At 44.7% G+C, this 22,494-nt stretch overlaps 1 protein-coding gene across 3 annotated transcripts; it reads right to left on the reverse strand.

The window, feature by feature from the left end:
- Positions 1–367: 367 nt before the first annotated feature.
- Positions 368–20,869, reverse strand: GPR107 (G protein-coupled receptor 107; the record flags this gene model as incomplete). 3 transcript variants are annotated; one of them, XM_083375264.1, is made up of 18 exons in its annotated part: positions 20,644–20,869; positions 17,498–17,617; positions 16,776–16,826; positions 16,477–16,565; positions 15,877–15,974; positions 15,669–15,709; positions 15,094–15,150; positions 13,966–14,067; positions 13,667–13,800; positions 13,038–13,113; positions 12,433–12,506; positions 11,656–11,773; positions 10,851–10,981; positions 9,982–10,025; positions 7,361–7,410; positions 6,629–6,712; positions 4,871–4,992; positions 368–4,625 (listed from the first exon to the last, which is right to left on the reverse strand). In XM_083375264.1, exons 1-18 carry the CDS (start codon positions 20,782–20,784, stop codon positions 4,529–4,531), a joined length of 1,629 nt encoding a protein of 542 aa, XP_083231390.1. In that variant the 5' UTR covers positions 20,785–20,869. The 3 variants fall into 3 exon arrangements, with proteins under 3 accessions (XP_083231390.1, XP_083231389.1, XP_083231391.1); XM_083375263.1 differs by having other exon boundaries at positions 7,361–7,413; XM_083375265.1 differs by lacking the exon at positions 368–4,625 and having other exon boundaries at positions 4,867–4,992.
- Positions 20,870–22,494: the final 1,625 nt, after the last annotated feature.

Consider the following 22,494-nt stretch of genomic DNA (forward strand, 5'->3'; position numbering starts at 1 on the left):
AGGGTCACGCGATCCCCCTTTGCGACCTTATGACAAGCAAAATCGAGGGGGGAAGAAGCCAGATTCGCTTAACAGCCGTGTGACTCGCTTAATAACTGCAGGGATTCACTTAACAAATGTGGCCGCAACATGGGGCAAAGTTCACTTAACAAATGCCTCACTTAGCAATATAAATGCTGGGCTCGACTGCGGTCGTAAATTGAGGACTACCTGTATACAATTGTAAACAAACCACATGAGATTACGTAATATTTCCATTCTTTCGAATAACCCCAAATACCAGAAATACTTCTTTCTGCCTGGGAAGAGAAACAAAACCCACTCACTTCCCCACCTCCAAACAAGGGAGGGAATCAGAGGCCAAACGTGCTTCGTTATGAATTCTTTAATTTGTACACCTGTTCCACAGCAGGGAAACCACATTACACAGAGGAAATTAAAGCCCTCGATTGCTATTAGCCCCTATCATAGAAATACTGTTATTTTAAAAAAGGAAATTAAAAAAAGGACCAAACCCTCCCTCCCTCAAGATCCTAAACGAAATTTCCCCAATAAAAAAGCCCCAAATGTATTTTCTTTTGTTTTCTAAAAGAAATTGGGAGGTTTTGAGGTCTTAAAAGAGAGTGTCGTGTGTTACGCTTCCCTCCCTGGAGTGAAACGGGAAGAGAGGAAATGAATGAAAAAACTTTTATTCCCAGTTGAACCAGGATGGTTTTGTTTGTTTTTTTCCTCCTAGGAGTGAACTGGTCCTTCTGTTGTTTAAAAGTTTTCTTGGATTACCTTTTAAGGTGCGATACACAAATCTTCAGGAATGGACTAGAAAAATGCATGAAAAAGTCACTGGGAGAATAAAAAAAAAATCAACGCGAGAGGTGCTGTACATGAAACCCGCCGTGGGAAGGAAACTTGAAAAATGGGGAGGAAAAATCTCCATCTTAAGGAGGGTCACTCCAAGAATTCCATCCGTCTTTGAGCATGCTAGCTGGGGAATCCTGGGAGCTGAAGTCCATCCGTTGTAGAACCGCCAAAGTTGATAAACGTTGCTCTATCAGTTCCTATCTCAAGCAGTCTCTAAATAAATCAAAACTTTGGTTTGAGAAGCCCTGGAACCCGCCTTGTCCCAGCAAAGAACGGATTAGGAGAAACCGACGGGCTTCAGGTAACAATGCTCACAAAGTCTCTTTTTCTGGAAAGTCAGAGAGGAAAATTTGACTTCTCCCAGACCCAAGATCAGCCTTTCCCATGTCCTGACACCCTCGCATCCCGCCCGTCCTGAGCCCGGAAGGATATTTTTGCCAGTTTCCAAAATGAAAGAATGCCCAAACAGGGAAGGGGGGGGGGAAACCAACAGCCGCCACCTCCGGCACCAGTGTGCTGGTCTTGGCAGGGACAGGAAAGTTGCTGGCTTACTTGTAAGGCATTGCACGCTCAAGGGGATCCTCAACGGAGAAGTTTTGTCCTGCTTGCTTCGGGGAAAGCAAGGGGGGGGGAGAAGAGACAGAGCGAACAGCGTTCTCCTTTCCTAACCAGGTTGCATCGTGAAAATGCTGCAATGCACCAAACCTCTTTTTCAGACACGTTTTCCCTGGGAAGGCTGGCGACATTGGGGGACAGAAGGGCTGAGAGGGAGAAGACGGGTATCGGGGCAACTTTTTCAGGGGAGGGGGGGAAGGGGCTGTAAGGTGCAACAGGTGGAGAATAGCTGCTATTAGGGGGTCCCCAGAGGTCCGCTGGAAGGACGGGTGGACATTTATTCAAAGGCTAAGCAGCAGCTCAAAACTCTCAACCATGTGGAGACCGCCTGGCCTGCAAAGATATTCCCCCCTGCCCCGGCCCCTCCCCCCAAAAAAACCCTTTTCACTAATGAAACCCACTTCTTTCTGCACCCAGCGCAAAACGAAGCCAAATCTGGGACTGGGGCTGGGCGGAAGGAAAAGTCACACCGTGGAGGTGATGCCCACCAAAGTCCAGTTCAAAACCGGACCAAGGCGTGGTTTTCTTTCACCTTTAGAAGCTGACGGTTCATGGTGTAATTATGTCCCATCCTCGCTAACCAGCTATACACGTTCTAGACATCTCTTGGGATGGACCGTGTGAGCCACTGGACCAGGCGGTGTATCTTGCATTTACAGAGAAGGAGGCAACCTGAAACTTATCCCTGCGCTCACACAACTGTTCGGATGGTTTGAGCATTTGATGCCACTTTCAGCCACAGCCCAAGAGAGAAACAAGAGCCAGAGGAAGGGTCAGCAGAGGAGATTAATAAGAAGAGTTGGTGCCACAGAACTTAACGAGGATGCTTATAGAGCTCAAGGAGAATGCTTAGCTATGGAAGGTGAACAAGAAAAATTAGCCTCAGAGCTTAACCAGAAGAGTTAGTCGTAGAGCTTAACACAGAGAAAAATTAGCTATAGAGCTTAACAAGTAAAGTTACCCATAGAATTTAACAAGAAAAGTTAGCTCTAGAGCTTAAGAAGAGTTAGCCACAGAGTTTAACAAGAAGAGTGAGCAATAGAACTTAACCCGCAGAAGAATTGGCTATAGAGCTTAATCTGTTAAGCAATAAAGCTTAACATGAAATAAAAGCTTAACAAGAAGGGTTAGCAATAAAGCTTAAACGATATCCTTCCCCAACGCATCCTAGATCTCTGGGATAAATACAGTCAGCAGTAGATTCACTCAGCTGCTGGAATCAGAAAAGATCCAATGATTACAAACTCAGTTCTGCCTTCTTGCTGAGAGCTGCAATACCACTCTGCTTTCCAGCCAAAGTTCATCTCCTCTAGCCAAGATGCTCTCTAAGCTTACGGCAACTTCCCCCAATCTGATGTGACCTCCAAAGGGTTGCAGCCCCACTGCACTATCTAGGCTCTAGGTCAGGAGGACAGCTATCCAAAATCTCAACCGAGGTGTGTGTGTGAACTAAAGCGCCCTTTACCCCAAAAAGATAACACAACATGCCTTCAGATTTTGCAATCTTGAGTAGCTCTGCTTAATTTTCACAGAAGACACGGCCAGAGGTCTTCCCAACGCCTACCTGTTGGAGCCCATCCCAAGCCATCGAGCCCACAGTGGCTAAACTCACCCTACACATCAAGTCAAAAAGCTAAAAGAGAGCCACATTATGGCTCACAGTGACAGCCCGGTTCACACAGCAAAACTAAGAGAAGGCAGTTGATCGGTTTGAGCTTAACCATGATGGCTTTTAAACCATGATTGGTGGCTCAGCACGACGGGTGAACACAGCCTTTATTGAATTATACGGCATTGTCGGGGAAGAGCAGGAGGAATTAAGAACAGGGGATAAAAAAAATCCACTTTTCCTAAGATGTCGGTCACCCACGCATCCGTTAACCCATCTACACGTGTTGCAGGTTCTTCAGCTGTTGTCTTGACCAGCTGTGCTACACAAAGAGTACAGTCCTATTTTGTCAACTAAAGCCAGTGGCCTTACCCCTCCCGCTCTTCCTTTTCCAGGAATACGTGCTGGGAATTGAGAGTCCAAAATATGCAACAGCTTTACGGAGCGTAAAGAGAGGAATTTCCGAGATTCGGTAAATTATGCAGGACTTGTTTAAGAGTTTTATAATGCCATTTTCTTCCCACGGATTACAAACCCTTCCCCACTTTACAACAAAGAGAAATGGAAGAAAAAATTAGTAATAATTTACTATTTAAACTTTCACGCTGTTGCATACATTCCAGACAACTGAGTGAAGGTGTTCACCCAGGCTATGGAAACCGACGGAAGCAGTAATTTTCAAAATAAAACCAGCTTCCGATTCTTCCCTTGCCCTCCGTTCCAATGAAAGCTGAAAGAAGCAAAGAGCCGAGGGGGAAAGGATTAAACGCAGCAGAGAGCATCCAAGCCAGCCACCAAAGGACACACACAAAAGCTTTCCATTCGCCTCCCGAGGAGTTCCCCCCATTTTTTTACATTTTGGAAAGCAACGCAGAAGCCCAACGGAGATCATGTTCCAAAGGAGGACAATAAAAGGGTGGGGGGGAGAGGGAGAGAGGGGGGGTAGGGAGAGAGAGGGAGGAAGGGATAAGAAGAAGGAAAGGGAGAGAGAGAGGGAGAAGGAGAGGGGGGGGGGTGAGAGAGGGAAGTAAAAAGACTTTTCTTAAAAAAATAAAGAAAGCCACCACCGTTATCTGTCCTTCAACCCTTCCACTTAGGCACCAGAAGAAAAGCCAAGTCCTTAAGACAGAGGAACAAAACCGGGTTTTGGATTCTCTTGTCTTGTCTTGGCTGTATTTTTATCCTTCTCTCCACCCACCACCACCCAAGACCAACGGCTGCGGGGTGTGTGTGTGTGTGTGTGTGCGGGTGTGTCTGTGCGGGTGTGTGTGTGGTGTTTTGTTTTTTCTTTCTCTTTTTACACTGGGAAGGTCGTCTCTTTGCTTCTGTGCCATCGAGGGAGGGAAGCGAAGGATCAATAAATTACAGTTCGCTGGAAAGTGCCGCCTTGTCCAAGGGGAGGGGGGAGGAAGACGGGAGAAGAGCGTGGAGGAGGAGAGGAGAGCGTCACGCAGCGCTCTCTCTCTCGCCGTGGGGCTCCGCTGAGCCGTTGGCGGTCTTCTTGACTTTCTTCATACCCTCCATGACGCCCGAGGTGGTCACCCTGGGAAGGAGAAAAAAAACAAAACACGGACTTTATTCAGGGACAAGAAGACCCCCAACGTCCTTCCCAATTCTCTTACTCTGTAATTCTGCTGGTAACCTAGCCTATCAGGTTACTACCTGCCTCCTGGCATGGTATGGATTGACCCCACTTGCCCAGGGAAGACCCCACCCACCCCGGGGCCCATGTGCCTTGCTCCAGGCCCCCAAGGATGGGAAGGCCACCCCAAAGGGCTCTTAACTCACACAGATTCCATGTCAACACTGTCCTCTTCCTGAGAGAGCTGCAGGTAAGGATTGTCGGAGGCCGGCCTGAACTTATAACCAGTAAGGACAAAGAACACCAAAGTGGCCATTTCATCCAACAACTGCAACAACAGAAAGAGAGCAGATCTGGAGAAGAGTGTTGTGGGGGGAAAAAATTCTGCTGGGAATACAGGCAGTCCTCAACTCTTCAAAGATACAACGGTCCCGGGGGAAAAAAAGAAAGACTTGCGACCGTTTTTCCCAGCTGCAACCTTTGCAGAAGTCCCCAGTCGTGTGATCAAAATTGGCAACTGATTCATACTTATGACCGTTGCTGTGTCCCAAGGTTGCGTGATCCCCTTTTGCCACATTCTGACACGCAATGTCCACTGTTGCAGCCAGGTAAGCGGTGCGAAAAATGGCCGTAAGTCACTTTTTTCACAGCCCCCCCTTTTTTTTAACTTCAGTCACTAAATGAATTGCTGTAAGTTGGAGGATTACCTGTTTATTTTATTTTATTTTATTATATTTGTATACCGCCCTTCTAATAAATTTTCAACCTGTTTTGCAAGGGAGGGGGAATTTATTACTGTTGTAATAGATTTATTGTAGCTAAATGTCCATGGAGATTCTCCGTCCTCCAGGTCACGGTTGTCCCAAAGGTGCTTTTTCAAGAGGTAAACGGACTTCATTTTTTCTTTGAGGTTGTTTTGCCGCTCATCCAAGAAGCTTCTTCAGTTCATCATTCTTCAGTTCAGAACTGAAGAGGCTTCTTGGGCGAGAAGCGGAACATCTTCGAGGAAAAAGCAAGCACGTCTAGTTGCCTCTTGAAAAAGGCACCTTTGGGGCAACAGATTCATCGGTCTTCAACTGGTATGTGATTTTTTTTATTATTATTTGCACTTTTTAAATGTTTTTGTCTAGTTTTGTTTTCTCTTTTTTTCTTTCAGATTTCGTATTTTAAACATTTTGAACAAAATAAAAAATTGAGAGAGGAAAAAAACGGATCAGAAATCCTAAACCGGCATCCATCGACAGATGCAGAAGTCTGTCTGTCAATGAGCCTCAGAGCTATTGATGTTTTTCCCAAAAATTTCACAGGCAGAAGAAGCAGCTTCCTAAGCAATCAAGGGAGACACCCTTTTTCTTTGACCTTCCTCCCCGCGCCCCCCCCCCCCCGGTTCTCGATCAAGACGGATCGTGTCCGTTGGGAGCCAGGCAAGCATTCAATGAAACGTGCCTTAATTCTTCACTTCTACAATTTCAGAGACTGCCGGAAACGATCCAGTGTCCTTGAAGGCTGCGACAAACCATCGGAGCTCAAAGAAGCCGCGGCTTGCGAAAGATGCCAATTTGCAGAATGTAATCAATGCTTGGTTTTAATGCTTTTTGTTCATTTAAGCGGCTCCCTTGTGTGGAAATTCAGTGTGTTCAGTTAACTGGACTATCAAATGTACAGATTCCGGGGGGAAAATGTATCTGAACCGATACAAAAACGAGTGGGTTTCGATGCCACCCGTCAGTGCTGCAGCTTGCCAGAAACCGGGCCATGCAAACAAGCCAAGCCTCATCGGTGGGATGCAGGCAGCGAGCAAAAACAGCCTCCCCCCCGCCACCCTCCGGTCCATGGAAAAACCTCCCTCCCCGGGACCGGTCCCTGGTGCCCAAAAGGTTGGGGGCTGCTGCTCTAGGCTATGTGCTAAATAAATAAATAGTGTCTCTTTGGAGGAAAAGGGGTATGGAGGAATGGGCACCCACCTTGTAAAGCCACTTCCACTGGAATGGAACCGCAATCTTGATGAGGATGGCGATGATTCGGGTGAAGTAAATATAACACACGATCTGGAGGGGAGGAAGAAGTTAGTTAGTTCCAGGACAGGAGATATCGTGTCCTGAGGACAGTGACACGGGACGGAACAGAGTTGGATTCCCAGCAGAGAATCCAGGTCAACCTAGAATGATCCTGTCCCAAAACGTCTGGGTCCCTCATAGGGCAGTCAAGTGGGCGTGAGCTGGGGCCCTGGCACTTGAGAGATAGCCAAGAATATTTGGAAAATAAAACAGGCCTCTTTCCATGATCGGAGACGTGAGAATTCTCCAAGGCAGGCAAGTTGGAAAGTTGTCCTGGTCAACTCTCTCCTGTTACCAGATAATTTTGGAAAACTAGGAGCTCTTGAGTTTTTAACAAGGAGGCCATGTTTAAACCAGGGGTGCCCAACCTTGGCAACTTTAAGACCCGTGGACTTCAACTCCCAGAATTCCTCAGCCACCCATGGAGCTGGGGAATGCTGGAATGCTGGCTGGGGACTTTTGGGAGTTGAAGTCCACGGGTCTTAAAAGTTGCCAAAGTTGGGCACCCCTGGTTTAAATCATCCCCTGGGGAGGAACTGATGGTTTCCATTTAAAGAGGAATCTGGGTTATTCCTTCATTTGTGGAAAAAAAAGGGGGGAACCCCCCTCCACCACCCCCACGCCCCCATAACTCCTTACCATGACATAATAGTGTCTGAAGAGCTTCAATTTTGCTAAGTTAATGGCAGCTGCTGAAAAGAATTCACAATTAAAGGAGATTAAGAGACAGAAACGGATTTATCTGTATTGTTATAAAACGGGCACTGGAGCCAGCTGAGGCCAAGGTACCTCAGGCGGCAAAGCTTTAAACATCTGCACCCCGTGCGGAGGGACTCAGCTGCCTTGGTTCGAAATTCAAGGCTCTGATGGGCAGCTATAAATAATCTTGGTTTCTCTCCCAGGTCTCGAAGAGCAGGGAGAACAGACCTCGGTCTCACGTTTACCAATTTTCTTTCTCCCCAGAAATCCACACCTGGATAGTTTCAAGGGCGAAGCTGGCAGAGTCTCCAGGACGTGGCAGGGTGACAGGAGGCAGCCACCATCTCTTAACCATCAAGGGCAAGAAGCAGCCAGCGTTTTATCCTCAAGGCAAGGGAAGGCTGGAAAACCGGAGTGGTTTTGCTTGAGGCTGGGGCCTCCTCCACTCAAATCCTCAGAAAAGGTTATGCTAACTTTTCCTAGTTTGAAGACCAAACGTCGACTGGTCGTAAACCCGCACAAGTGAGTCCTTGACTTACAGCCACAACCGACCCCAAAGTTTCCGTGGTTAAGCAAGGAAGCTGTTCAATGACTTGTGCCCCATTTGCACTAAAGGTAGTCCTCGCTTAGCAACTGCCGTGCACCTCAACTCTTCACCGTTGTGGCAGGGACGAAAAGGTGTTTTTTTGGTAGCCAATAGGCACATGGATGACCTGTGCAGCCAAGGAGAGCTGATGTCACGTGGGAAGTGCGGTCGTGATTTTCCCTTAGCGACCACTTTAACAACTGAACTGTGGACATTAAAGGAGGACTAGTTACCTCTCGGCAGCTGAAAATAAGCGAGGGGGAGGGAGCCCAACCTCAAATAATTGCCCAAACGTGGCAGCTGGCTCCTGTATTCCTCCAGACAAGGCTGAAAGACACAGCAGGGTGAGTGGCAGACTAGATAAGCAGAGTCCCGGGGAGCTATTTTTTCTGATCACATCCTTTTTTAAAAAAAAATAGAATAGAAAGCCTGATGTGCACAAAAATGGAAAAACCCTGAAATATCCACAGTGGAGGAAAGGTTGGCGAAGACGACCGAATTACAAGAGACGGCAAAATTGACTTGTCTGCTTAGGGGGAAGAATAATAACCTCATTTATTCGTGGCTGGAAACCACTGATGGACTTTTTGCCGAAGGAAGGGGGGGAAAAAACCTCCTGATTTACGGGCCCGATGATTAGCCAGGGCAGAGCACGGAAAGAAGACAATGAGGGTGTCGCTTTGGAGAGAGGGGCAAAATATAAATCGACTCATAACCGTGACTAAGAAGATCAGAAGTGGCTTCTTTTTCCATCTTCTCTTTCTCTTTTTGTCTCTTGTTTGCTTTCTGGCCTATTTACCATTTTTCTCAATCTCTTCCCAAGGATGGGTATTATGTTCATCCCGTTGCAAAATTCAGTAGGGAGGGAGGGAGGGAGGGAGCAGAGGGGAAGTTGCCTTTTTTTTTGCAATTATCGGGCAGAGTTTCTCCTTCTCGACAGCCGATCAATTAATATTGCACTGAGCCAAAGAAAGAGAATTTTCCTCTCTCTGCTCTGCAAATTGAAGCTACGGGGAGGGGAGGAGAGGGGCAATCACGCTGCCCGTTTATGACACACAAAAACTAGATTCAGTTTTCGTCCGTGATTTATTTCAGGAACGTTAACGGCTCGCGATTCCTTCCAGGGAGACAGCGAGACGGAGCCTGCCCAGGGCTGGCTGGCTCCCCTTGGCCCGAGCGCCCCCAATTTATGAGAAAGCACAAAGCCCAGGAGGGGGTGTTTAAAGGGGGAGGGAGGAGGAAGGGGAATTGACACAATTGTCACAAAAGGGGATCGCGTGACCCTGGGACCCTGCAATCATTCGCACTTAATTTCGATCACATCCCCGTGGGGATCCTCTCTGAAAGACGGTCCTAAGTCCCTTTTTTCAGCGCCTTTATAACTTCGGTCACTAAATGAACAGTTGTAAGTCAAGGACTATCTGTACACTTCTTCTCGTCAGACCTGGAGACTGGGGTCTGGGTTCTCTGTCTCTCTGTCTCTGTGAAAGCACTCAGCCCAGCTAAAATCGGATCAAACCACTGATATTTTAGCCTCTTTGATTGCCCGGCTTGTAATTCAACTCCTCATCCAATTCATCCTTCTCTCGTTCTGCTGACTACAGTTAGGAAGGAGTGGGCCTCTCCCTTTGCTTAAAAACATTTGATGCTGTCGTCACCGACCTTCCTCTGTCATCTATTTTATTTGTGTGTGATCCTGCTGACTCTTGGGGCTGTCTTGGGAGCCTAAACTAATAAAGTAATTTAAATATTTGGGTTCCTGCGAGAGGCCTTGGCTCACCCAGAGCCAAGAAAGTAGGCGGAGAGTAGTAACTCTCACAGAAAGGCAGTGGTCCAATATATTTTTTTTTAGCAATGGAAAAAATGTGTTCACTGATCCTGGCAGGAGGGAAGTTGGTTGGAACCTCTGGCTGAAGAAAGCTGGTGGGACCTCAAGAATACCTGAACACCCGCAAGCTGGAAATCGACCACTAACCTTTGCCATCCGTTGCAGAAGCTTCCTGCAAGTGTCGGATCAACCTAGAAGACAGAAGGATCGGGGGATTAACGACAGATCGCCAGGAGGGAGCTTCAAGCCAGCTCTTGCCTAGAAAAATGTGGCAGATCTGCTTAGCCGGCCTGCCGTTCTTTGGGGTTTAATCTGCGCCTTTCCTCTCCCGCGATACCACGAAGGGAGGCCTGGCCTTCTCTAGGCACAGCGCGGATGAGAAGGTGAGATATTTTCAGAGCGGAGGGACGGAACCAGTTTAGTTGCCTTGACAGGGAAGCCCCACTCCAAAGGCTCCTCATCATTCCAGGAAGTCACAACTCAGCCTGGCATTTCGGCTGTCACTGCAATCGTTAAGCGAGACGCCCACCAGACGGCTTCGTTTAATGACCACAGCTCCTTCCACTGGAGAGAGCCGTACGGCGGTGCCTGAAGGGAGTTAGAACTCTGTCTTGCCTTCCACTCAAACCCATAACCCAAATCGTTAACATTTAATAATCTTAATAAATCTGGTTGAGCGGTTAAGGCAGTAGGCTAGGAACCGGGAGATGGTGAGTTCTAGCCCCACCTTGGGCATGAAAGCCAGCTGGGTGACTCTGGGCCAATCACCAGGAGACGGTGAGTTCTAGTCTTACTTTAGGCATGAAAGCGGATTGGGTGATTTGGGGCCAGTCCCTCTCTCAGCCCAACCCTCCTCACAGAGTTGTTGTAGGGAAAATGGGAGGGGGGGGTGTTAAGAGACATTCACCGTCTTGTTTATAAAAAATAATCAAGGCGGGATATAAATAAACATATCTTGTTCAGAAAGTTTTTGCCCTTCCCCAACCAACCAACGGCCTCAGTTCCTGCAAACGTACCACACTACGGGGAACAGGATGGCTCCGCAGCAGAGAAGATCTACCAGGAAAAATATCTCCTTCCACAACCCGTATTCTGTCGTGCCTTCTTCTGTAGACTCAATGATGATATAAGCCACGTTTGCCAAGACCTGAGAAAGGGAAAGAGGGCGAATGTGACCGTCTGCGCACGCTGCCTTCTGCTCGGTTTTAGCCAAAAGGCCAGAAATCATATTTGGCAGTTTAGGACTATTTGATCGATGGAACTTGCAGTCACTTTATCCCGTCGCCATCCCTGGTTATAGACACTTTGTCCAACATACATACAACATTATGGATTTATTCTATTTGGAAAATTAAAGGTGGTCCTCGATTCACAATTATAATTGGGACTGGAGCATCCATCGCTAAGCGATGCAGTCACTGAATGAGCCGTGCCTGATTTTGTGACTTTTTTTTTTTGCAGTGGCTGTTAGCAAATCACTCTGGTCATTAAGCAAACGAATGCGGTCATTAAGAGAATTTGGCATCCCCAATTGACTCTGTCAGAAGCCACTTTCACTTAACAACCGTGTTCCCTCCTTAACAAATTGCTGCAAGACAGGGGCAACACTCGCTTCAATGGTCTTGCTTAGCAGGGGAAATTTTGAGCCCAGTTGTGGGGGGTAAGTCAAGGATCCCCTGGGCTTTCTGCCTTCCCAGGCAGACTATTTCAGGAGGGCGCTGCCTTTTGTGGACTGTGAGTTGCAAAAGAAGCCAAAGTCACACACAAATTTGGGGTGCTGCTTAAAATGATCCCAGCGGAGAACTTCCCGGCCTGTCTCACCTGCAACGGGATGACGATCATGAAAATCTTCTTGTCCTTATCAGAGAGGATGTGCTTAATAAATGCCCAGCCGGTGCCGATGAGAGCAATGGTGATGAACAGCAGAGCACCTTTTAACCTGGTTAAATGACACACACACAACAGCCACAGATTGACACACCTGGCGGTTTGAAGTGGTCCTCAAGCAAAAACAGTTCAAAAGGTTTTAAGACAACCGATAACTCTCCAGTGACAATCCTCTCCTAAAGATAAGAGTATACGACTCACATGCAAAATAATAAATATTTTTAAGGAATCTCAGGTATTATCTCGATGCTTTGCAGCCTGAGCTTTGGAACCCCTGGTTTAAACATTTATAAAAGAACCCTGGTCGGGCTAAAAACCCAGGGAGAAGTCCAACATCTGTTACAGAAACTTCCTGGATGACTTTACCTTAGCCGGCTCTTTCTCTCCTGGCCCAGCCTACCTTCAAGGCTTGTTGTGAAAGAACCAGGAGGAGAGAGATCAGAAATGCCAATCTAATGGGAACGAAAAGACAGATACAAATCTAACAACTTCACAACAGAAATCCAGGAGGCTGCCTTTCCAACTGATTACAACTTCGTTAAGATTTTGGCAATGTTCACGCTTGGACTCTCATGTCAGAGGAAACCATTTTAAAACTGCAAGGTTTTGTTGAACGGGAGAGACAGGGTTTGCCCTGCCTCTAAGATATCACAGCTGCCACTGACCCCTGCGAGACTGGTATAAATCTATAACCAGACACTAGAGACTTACAGGTGCGTGATATAATAGACAACAGCCCAGCCCTCAATGGGGTAACCCTGTGTGGAGATATAGTGGTAATCGATCTGGGGGGTAAAAAAAAGAGTAAGATGTTAGTGCAAAGGTTGGTACTTAAGCCACTGAACTTTCCTATTCCTATTAGGCTTTCTTAAAATAGCCTTCAATTCTAGTAAGATTCTTTAAAAAAGAAGAAACACACTAACATGTAAATATAAATCCAATACAAATAAAGCTTTGATTTGGTGGACAGTTTGGTAAAAAGGGGCCGTCCGTTAAATCCAAATGTCCACTAAATCCAAATGTATGCAGTTAAGCGTCGTTTTTATCAACTGACCAAGGAATATAAAAATATTAAGTAATTATACAAATGATATTGATGGTCCAGACTGTTTAAATAAATTTAAACCACTGCTTGGGGGGAGCAAAACGTGGTTTCTTGCACCAAAGTCTACAGAATAAAAGTCTGAAGAATCCAGGTTTCAGCGCAAAACATGCTGCTGCTAAATAAAGCAAATAAAGCGAAGTAAGGAAAGGCAGCCAAGTAATTTGTAGACGTTTTATGCCAATTCCTGGAAGTTATTCAAGAGGCAACTTACTGCATGGAAGACCAGAGAAAGGGACTTGGTGAAAGGAAGCGAAGCCATTAACCAATGGATCTTGAAAACATCGGCCCTGTGAGACAAAATTGACAGCTGAGAGTCAATAAACGTATTTAAGTGTTTATTTATTTATTGTAGAAAAACCCTTCAATCTAGTAATTTATGCAGCCATGCATAAGATGAAGGAAGAGTGTAGCTAGTTCATTCAAGTCACAGCCTCTCTTCTTGTTTTCATTCGGAAACAGAATATTTATTCGGAATGTTAAGTTTATCAAGTTTAGGAAAAACAAGATCGATGTATTCCATCCCTGAGGCTGAGATAAAGGTAGTCCTCAACTTACAACTGTTCATTTAGTGACTGTTCAGAGTTACAACTGTGTTTTAAAAAAAGTGAAATATGACCGATTTTTACACTTTTGACCACTGCAGCATCTCCATGGTCACGCGATCAAAATTGGCAACTGGTTCATATTTATGACGGTGTTGCAGTGTCCTGGGGGGGGGGGTGTCACATGATCCCCTTTGCGCAAATATGACAAGGAATGGGGCAAATCCCACTTTACAACTGTCTTGTCTTGCAACGGAAATTTACTGATGGACTCCGAGTAAAGCTTTCACAGGCCTACCTGAGTTTCCGAAGGGTGTGGATCCACACGACCCCAGCGACGAAGAAGAAAACTGCCATGGAAATGTACAGCTTGGGAAGTGGGATTTCTCCAGCAGAGAGGTAGCTGTTTGGATTTTGCTCCGTGATCGAGATCTGCAAGCAGAACAGGAGTCACAGATAGATCAATAGATCGACAGACAGACAGACTTTTGATAAGGAGTTTCGTCTGGGGCCAATGAAATGCCTATGGGTAGTTTGGTTGCTGATCCCTGGAAGGAAAAAAAAAAAGCGGGAGGGGGGGGGGAAATCCCAACTTACGTCCAGGCTGAAGGGGACCTGTTCAGTCCTCGCATTTCCCCGTATGCACTTGTGAAAATAAAGACTATAAAGTCCTTCTTGTTCCTTTGAAATGATGCTGAACTGAAAAACACACAGAAGGGATGACTTTGGCCAGATTTTAAACAGATTCCAAATTAAGATGTTTTATTTAAAATGTTTATACTTATTAAATTTGTGGGTTGCTGATTTCACTACAAATTACTTTACCAGAGAACTTTGGGTGGCTGTGCACAGCAATATATACCATTCATCCATTCAATTTCTATAGCTGCCCAACTCAACCAAGTGACTCTGGGCAGCTATTGAAATAATACACACAGCAAATATCCAGGATGGCATTCCACAGATTTTATTTACCTCTATAATATTTCATCCATTGCAAGGCTGTCTCCATTCTGCTTCTGAAGCAGAATGAGAAGAATTCTGGGATGTGCCTGGAGAGCGTAGTTGATCTCTACCCATTATTTATGATGAGATTTTTATAAGGATTAGCAGATACGACTGAAAACATTTGAGCTGTATATTTGGTTTAATCGAAAAATTATCTAGTGTTTAGCAACTGCCAGAAAGGCAGATGAACATGACCAATAAAATTCCGATAGAATAAAAACACAAAGCAAATACAGGAAATCCATGTTACTAACTTAACTGCAGTGATCCACTTAACAATTGTGAAGGTCACAAAATGGATCATTCACGTGGGCCTCTTGACTTACAACCGTCATGAGATACAGCAGAGATTCAGGGGTCCGTTACAGTTTGTAAGTCGAGGACCACTTGAATAATAAAATAAAGGCAGAAAGCAATGAGAATCCATCAACTAATACGGGCAGAGCTGGATAAAAAAGTGCAGGAATGTGATTTTTAAAAGACAAGTCATGGGATCTTCTGGCAAAGATTTTTTTATTTTGTTTTTCAGCCTACAAGGCAGCTCCGTCCTCAGGCAAACAGGCCAGGCCAGATTTAAAATTTATTTCATTTTCTTCTTTGAAGAAATGGTTGCAGTTCCACCCTGTTAGACAAGGGGAGGGTACACACTGGCCCTTTCGAGCCAAGCCAAGGTCTGCTCAGGTTACAAAAGGAATCGTGAGGAACAAAACCACTTACCTGGAATGAAAAGCTATTGTTTCCCGCTTTGGATTGGTGCGTTCGCTCAGCAGGCACCTGGCAGATTTAAAAAAACAACAACCCAATGTTTTATGGCTATGCCAAATCAGATCGGAAGTCACCACGATACAAAAAAGATGCAGATGGAAAGAGTGCAGAGAAGAGCCACCAAGATGATAAGGGATCTGGAGGCTAAACCATACAATGAACAATTGAGGGAACTAGGCACCTCTAACATATTGTTTTAATGTAACTTATCTTCTGCATTTGGGCATTAGGGTTTAACTTATTTCAATTTCTGTATTTGTACATTTTTGATATTTATTGTCACTGTTCACCGCCTGAGTCCTTGGGGAGAGGGCAGTATACAAATCAAATAATAAATAAATAAATATCGAAGAGAAGAACTAGGGAGGATATGATAGCAGACTTCCAATATTTGAGGGGCTGCCACAAAAAAGAGGGGGCCAAACCTAATCCTCCAGACCCTACTGAAGATGCATGGACTTCCAACTCCCAGAGTTCCCCAGCCGGCCCGTTGAGCATCTTCCTTTGAAAAGCCAAGTGCTACTTACCTGAACTTCTGTTGTATTGTCCTTAAGTGACTGTTTTGGTTCTACAAGGCGAAGAAAAGCAAAGTCAGACACAATTCAAGCAAGGGGAAAAAATGGATGTTTGAGACAGCCCAACAGCGATGCCAACAGGAGACAGGTGATGTCGCATCCCTTCCCCTCTCTTGTGCCATGTCTTATCTTGCTGAGGGGAGGGGGCAAAAAACTTTACCAGATTTATCGGTAATTCCTGGAGAACCAGTTGCTTGGGATTCGATGAAGACGATTTCAGGCAACTGTGGGGTTTTGTTTTCAAACTTGACTTTGACCCTGCAGGCGACAAGCACAAAGTCTGAGTTGGCTATCATCAAAGGCTGAAGAGGCCGAAAAAGCATCTGATGTCCGGAATGTCACACGATTATTTCCTCCAGTTTAGTTTTTGGCTACATGCACAATTTATTCCAAAATGAGACATTGCCTTATTGATCGGGTTTCTTTTAATTACACTTGTCACGTAAACAGATTTATTCAATCTGTTCTGGAGAACAAAGGACTCTGGCATGCTTTAATTCTCAAATTAACTTGAGTGATCTTTTAAATTCTTTCCTTTTAGGCATCTCACCAAAACGACTGGGATCTTCCCTATCGTCTGATTTTTTTTTTTTTAAAAAAAAGACTTTAGGCTGACTTGGTTTCATTGCTTTTGAAGCTCAGCAAACATTACAAACAAAGCTTCTAAATCAAGTATTTCTCAACCTTGGCAACTTTAAGATGTGCAGACTGCAATTCCCAGAATTCCCCAGCCATCACCAATTCCCCCAAGTTTCCTTACAGTTTCTCTGAGAAATCCAGGAGAAGAATGATGACCAAGACTTCACGGTTTGGCTTTTGATTCAAAATGCAATAATCCACTTCTTCGTTCTGTCCAAAAAAAAAGAAGCAGCAAGGGGTGATTATAGGATGAGGGGCCCTTCAATTGAACAGCATCAAAATGGCTTTTGAAGTCAGCTGGTCTCGGTACGATCATGATACAGGCAGTCCTTGACTTATGACCACAAGTGGACCCCACATTTCTGTTATTAAGTGAGACAGTTGTTCAAAGGGTTTCATAGCAGTCAAGTTGTGACTTACCAGGTTAGTGGAAAATCCATCATTCTGTGTTCGATCTATACTGAAGCCCACCTAAAAGCAGATTTTTAACAAAGAACAAAGTGTTAACATTCAAGGCTACAGGTTTTGAAAAATGCCTCGCGAGGGTTCAACCATGCTGTAAAACATGACATTTTGCAACTTAACGAAAATTGGATGCCTGTGGGGTGCCCAGCTCCCTCCACAAATCTGTGCAGCCCTCAACTCTGTTCTTTATTTCATAAAGCCTTGAAAACCTGACTTGTTTTCCCAATAGGTTCAGAGAAAATTGTGATGCTGCCCCCTTAAAGGTCTGATTACCCACTGGGGATACTTTTTGTAATTATTCTATTTTTGTCCCTTATTTTGCAAGACATTAGACTGTACGAAAAAGAAAGGACACTAAAGATGCTAAATTGCTAACTTTAGTAGGCTTTATTCCTGGCGGTTTATTTGAATTGTCACAAGCTGTCTAGAGTTGCAAATCAAGACCCAGGATTAAAATTGGAAGAGTAATTCATTATTGTGAGAAAATTATATCATTTGCTTGCAAAGGACACAACAATAGACAAATTTAAAATCCAATTTACCAAGGAAGCACGTCTATTTGTCCATGTGTCTCCTGAAAAACAGCCAATCTTAGGGGCTGAGGGAGTTCAAATTTGAATGTCCTTTTTGTCAACTCCTCCATAATTGTGTGACGAACGTTCGGCAAAGGCACTTACCTGAATGTTTTTGTCGCTCTCCCCCACTGACTTGATGGAGAGGTTGTTGATGGTGACCCGCATGAATCCATCCTGGAAGAAGCCAAAGGTGTTGAGGTGGACTTTCTGCCGCAGGTCATCCTGGAAAAGAGGAATATGATGGTCTCTGAGCTTAATGCAGACATTTCATTACCCAACTAGGTAACACCATCAGTGCTAGGAGCGATTGGGGGTTTGCTGAGAGGAGGAAGACTTGATGGTCTCTCTGAGCTTGGTTGTTTTCTTGCAGGAATTTCATTACCAAGCTAGGTAACATCATCAGTGCTAGAAGGAAGGGGGGGGTTGCTTCCAGCACTGATAGTAAGTCTCCTCCTCCGATGAGTGGCTTCAGACTTACAATGGACCTTTCCAGGATTACTTACAACCCAGATTTGAACCCCTCCAGTCACATGATTGTAAGTTCTAGGACTGCCTGCATTGTAGGAGAGGAGCTGGCTGAACTTAAATGTGTCACCAGCTTGGAGTCACTGCACAGCTATAAGAGAGCCACTTCCAGCCCACTATGGATTCCTCTGACCCTTACCTAGTGTCAATTTCACACTGATAGTTTGTTGACTAGATTGTTGTATATAGGTTGCAACAATAACGTTGTTTTGAATCCAACAAATGTTCCTGGTTAATTGCATCTGACAATTAACTGCAATATGAAGAGGCGCTGAATAGCAGCCCTGATTCAGCAGGAATCTTTTTAGCTTATGACTGCAATATGACAGGTTGCAAGGACCCAGGAAGACACGTAGAATTACTTCTGAGCAGTTTCCTTTATCTATTCCTCACCTCCAGACAAAAATCTTGCCAAACTAAAGCAAGTACTTGCATCACTATAAATATACTTCTAAGAATTGCTAGGGAAGAGCTGTCTGAACTCTCTTCCTCCTAACTAAACCATTAAGCTTCTGTCTCTTGGTCTTCTGGAATGCAGCCTCTGTCTCCTCCTGGGAATCCAGACTACACTCACCACGGAATATATATTCCTAACTTTAGAAGTGCAATCAGATTCTCTTCACGTTTATTCAGAAAGACCGGCAACTAAGATGCTGAGGAAGCATCATGGAGTAAATTGGGTGCAACAGTACATTTGCAGTAGAATATGGGAACGACCTTAGGAGAGGTGGGAGGACCTTAGGAGAGGTGTTAGGATGGGAGACTACTTAGGGAATGATCAGATAAGGGAGGGCATAGCCCAGAGCTGCAAAATGGTCAGAGAAATACTCAGAAAGGAATCTCCCTAACAGTCTCAGAATTTAAAGACGAAGTGGGAGAATTGTACTCTCAGACTTGCAAGATTTTGTTAAGGGAGCCTTACAATAAAGGGCATTCGTAAGATCTTTCTAACAGACCAATTCTCACAACGTCAAGAACAAAACCAACTTTTATATTCCTATCAAAAACAAGAACCATTACAAAATTAAAGTAAAAGATATCTGCAATTTTTTTTTAAAAAAAAAAATTAGTCTACCGCAAAAAAAGAAGTTTCACTTCAGAGAAGGAACATTTCACAATACTGTCAACTCATCACAATAAAATATGCTGACATACCAACGTATTTTTTTTCCATCAACAATATCAAATGCTGAAGTGATATATTACAAGATTAAGAATTCTGGCCAATGTCAACGAAGCCTTATTTGATGTTTTAAACAAAAATAAAAGGGAATAAATTATATTTTCAATTGCAATGTTAAGCCTCAGTAGCTGAAAAGAAAGTTGTGTTATAAAGATGGTCATTAGTGCGTTAAAATAAACAACCTTAACACATTTGTGGTGCTTACTGTTCTTTCAGAAAATGACACATATTTTCTGAGAAATGTGATCACCAACTAAAGGCAACCTGAATCCAAGGACAAAGGAAGCTGATGCCTAGTTACAGCTTACACAATTCAAAGATTTCAAACACAATTCAGTAGGAAACAATCTGCTAAAATGGTAACAGATCAACTTAATTCAAAGCTAGAAATAAAAAAAAACTTACAATTCAGCAGTGTCACAGACACAGATAAACGTAGCCCGAACTAACAGAAGGATCATCCTGAATATTTCCACTTATGCGTTTTGCTCAACTTGTACAGTCTTGCTAGAAATTTTACTCAAAAGACATACTAAGTAGTAATTTAAGAAATGATGCCTTCCTGGACACGGGCCAAAAGCTGACTTTTAAATAATACATTTAACGTCAGCTGATTCAACTCTTGCTGGTTGTTTTCTTTCTGCAAAATTCTTGCTGGTCAATAAGATTGCTAGAAATGTGGTTATTTTGGGCAGTAGTACAATCGGTTAGGTGGGATCTTTTTTTTTTTGCTTTAATTCCAAGATTTTATTTCTTCAGCCAAGATTTATATCTTTAACCAAGATTATCTACAAGTAAATCCTCAACCTACAATAGTTTAGTAACTGTTCAAAGTTACAACGGCACTGAAAAAAGTGACTTATGACCATTTTCACATTTTCAACTGTTGCAGCATCCCCCAGGTCACATGATCAACATTCAGACTGGTTCAAATTTGTGATGGTCGCAGCGTCTTGGGCTCACGTGATCCCCCTTTTGTGACAATCAAAATCAATGGGGAAGCCATATTCAACTTCAGCGCCAGGTTGCTGGTGGCTGGGGTATAACGGTCCTAAAGGAATCCAGTCAAGGATGATGGAACTGGGGTCCAATAGCTCTAAAGGATTCCAGGCTGGGGATAATGGGATTGGAATGCACCATCCAGAAGGAACTCAGCTGGGGGATGATGGCTGTTGGGATACAAATCTCCAAAAGGAACCTAGCAAAGTATGATGGGATTGGGATGTACCAGCCTGAAGGGATTCCAGTTGGGGAAGACAGACCCAGGCTGGGGATGATGGGGGTTGCGGTACAACAGTCCTAAAGGAATCCAGATGAGGACGACGAGGCTAGGATGTACCAGCCTGAAGACATTTGGCCGGGGATGGTGGGAATGGAGTGTAACAACCTGAAGAGATTCCAGGCTGGGGACGATGGGGGTTGGGGCACAACAGCCCTAGAACCACCCAGCCAAGGATGACGGGACTGGGGTGTCCCAGGCTGACGGACTCAGCTGGGGATGCAGATAGGGGGAAGGCCCTCCACGTGTCCCGGCGCCTACCTTGAGACTGAGATGGTGGAGCCGGGCCTGCGCGGGGCCCCCCGAGAGCAGGCCGGCCAGGAGGGCCAGGAGAAGCCCGCCCGACGCCGCCCGGGCCCGGGAGAGCAACCCGGAACCGCCGCCGCTCCCTCCCAGCGCCATCTTCACTCCAGCATCAACATCGCCCCGGCCGCCCTCTTCCGGGGTTAAAGGTCACCGTCCCCTCTGGGCGACGCTACCGCCGGCCTGGGAGGCATAGACTTCCGGCAGGAGCGTCTCGAGACTTCCGCTCGGGGAAAGCGAAAACGGGAAGACCATAGAGAGGTGGGGGAGAGACGGGCGACGGCTTCAATCGGGGGAGAGGCTGAAGGAGCAGCTGCGGCTTCTTTTGCTCCTGACCTGAACGCGGCTCTAGGGGCTTCAGAGGGCGCCCTCTGTCGTCCTCCAGGGGTCCTGCACCCTGTTAGAGAGCTCTGCATAGACACACACACAGAGAGAGAGAGACAAACAATCAAATATACTGTTCTATATTCTAAATACACGGTATATTTACTCGCACAAAACCCTATTTATATAAGTATAGACATCTACCTATATATGCACATGTACACATGGACATATTCAGCTTGTGTGTATACAGTGTGTGGATGTGGATGTGGATGTATAGATAGAGATGGAGGGATGGATGATGAATGGATGGATAGACATAACTTTTTCTAACTATTTCGATCAAGGCAGCAAACATACTTTGATATTCTTATTTATCTTCCCCGCAACCACAACACTCTTATACATCAAAACATAAATGCACCATGATAGGTGTTAACCCACTAGCCAAATATACGATTGATAAAGCCAAGGCTTAATCTCTCTGTTCACCCAGCCTCACAATAATTCTGCCACCATAAAACAAGAGTCAAAGCCATCATACATAATGTACATATAGCACACACACAAAGACAACCTGCAAAGGTAGCAGACGCGGACCCACTACTCCTGCCATCATCTCTACCCTTCTGTAGTCCATGCTGTGTCAATTCAGTGAAGGTGTAAAGAGAGAAAGGTTGGCTCAAGTAGTTTGGACCAGCCTGAAGACTCCTGAAACTCACAAAAGGTTTGTGATACTTTTTTCTTACTACCATCTATCTAATTTGGTAGCTCGTATAATCTTATTTTTAAGTAGGATGAGATTGTCCCAAGTTGATAACTGATAGGGGAAAAAGAACTTTTAATTAGACCAAATCCATATTTGTAATATTCCTTTGATGGTGCCGATGTTACAAATGGGAGGTTTTTTTGCAGCCTGTTTGATGGCTAAAATCTGTTTATCCAACTGCTGTCGCTAATCTTGTGGATAGGTTCAGAAATTTTTTTTGAACATGTTGAAACCACACCATACTGCAGGCATAAATATAAGCAAACAAACATACTTAGCTATCAAGTTAAAAAAAATCACATGGTGAATTAGACTGTTGTTCTACCTTTTGCCACTAGATGTCGTGTGAATACAGTTAGTGGTGTTTCCTTGTCAGATTTCAGCAGACATTTAATTAAGGAATCATTACTTTGACTTCCTGTTGTAATAATTAAGCTTCTTGCTTAATTATTCAAACTATTCTATAAACTGATTGAAAAAATGAATTGTCTAATGTAGGAAACTAAGAACTACTGGGGACATCCTTTTAAAAACTGACCTAGTTCATGTTATGATAAATCATGCTTGGTTAATTTTCATTTAGTTTATATAATGCATCAAGCTGGTCGTCATAATTCATCTTGGTCGCCTATAAAGATCCACGGCTTGTATCCCAAAAGGCTCACAATCATGGCTAAGGTAGGACTAGAACTCAGAGTTTCGCACCACCTAGCCTG

Source organism: Vipera ursinii (assembly GCF_947247035.1).
Source record: "Vipera ursinii genome assembly, chromosome: 16".
Classification (NCBI taxonomy): Eukaryota; Metazoa; Chordata; class Lepidosauria; order Squamata; family Viperidae; genus Vipera; species Vipera ursinii.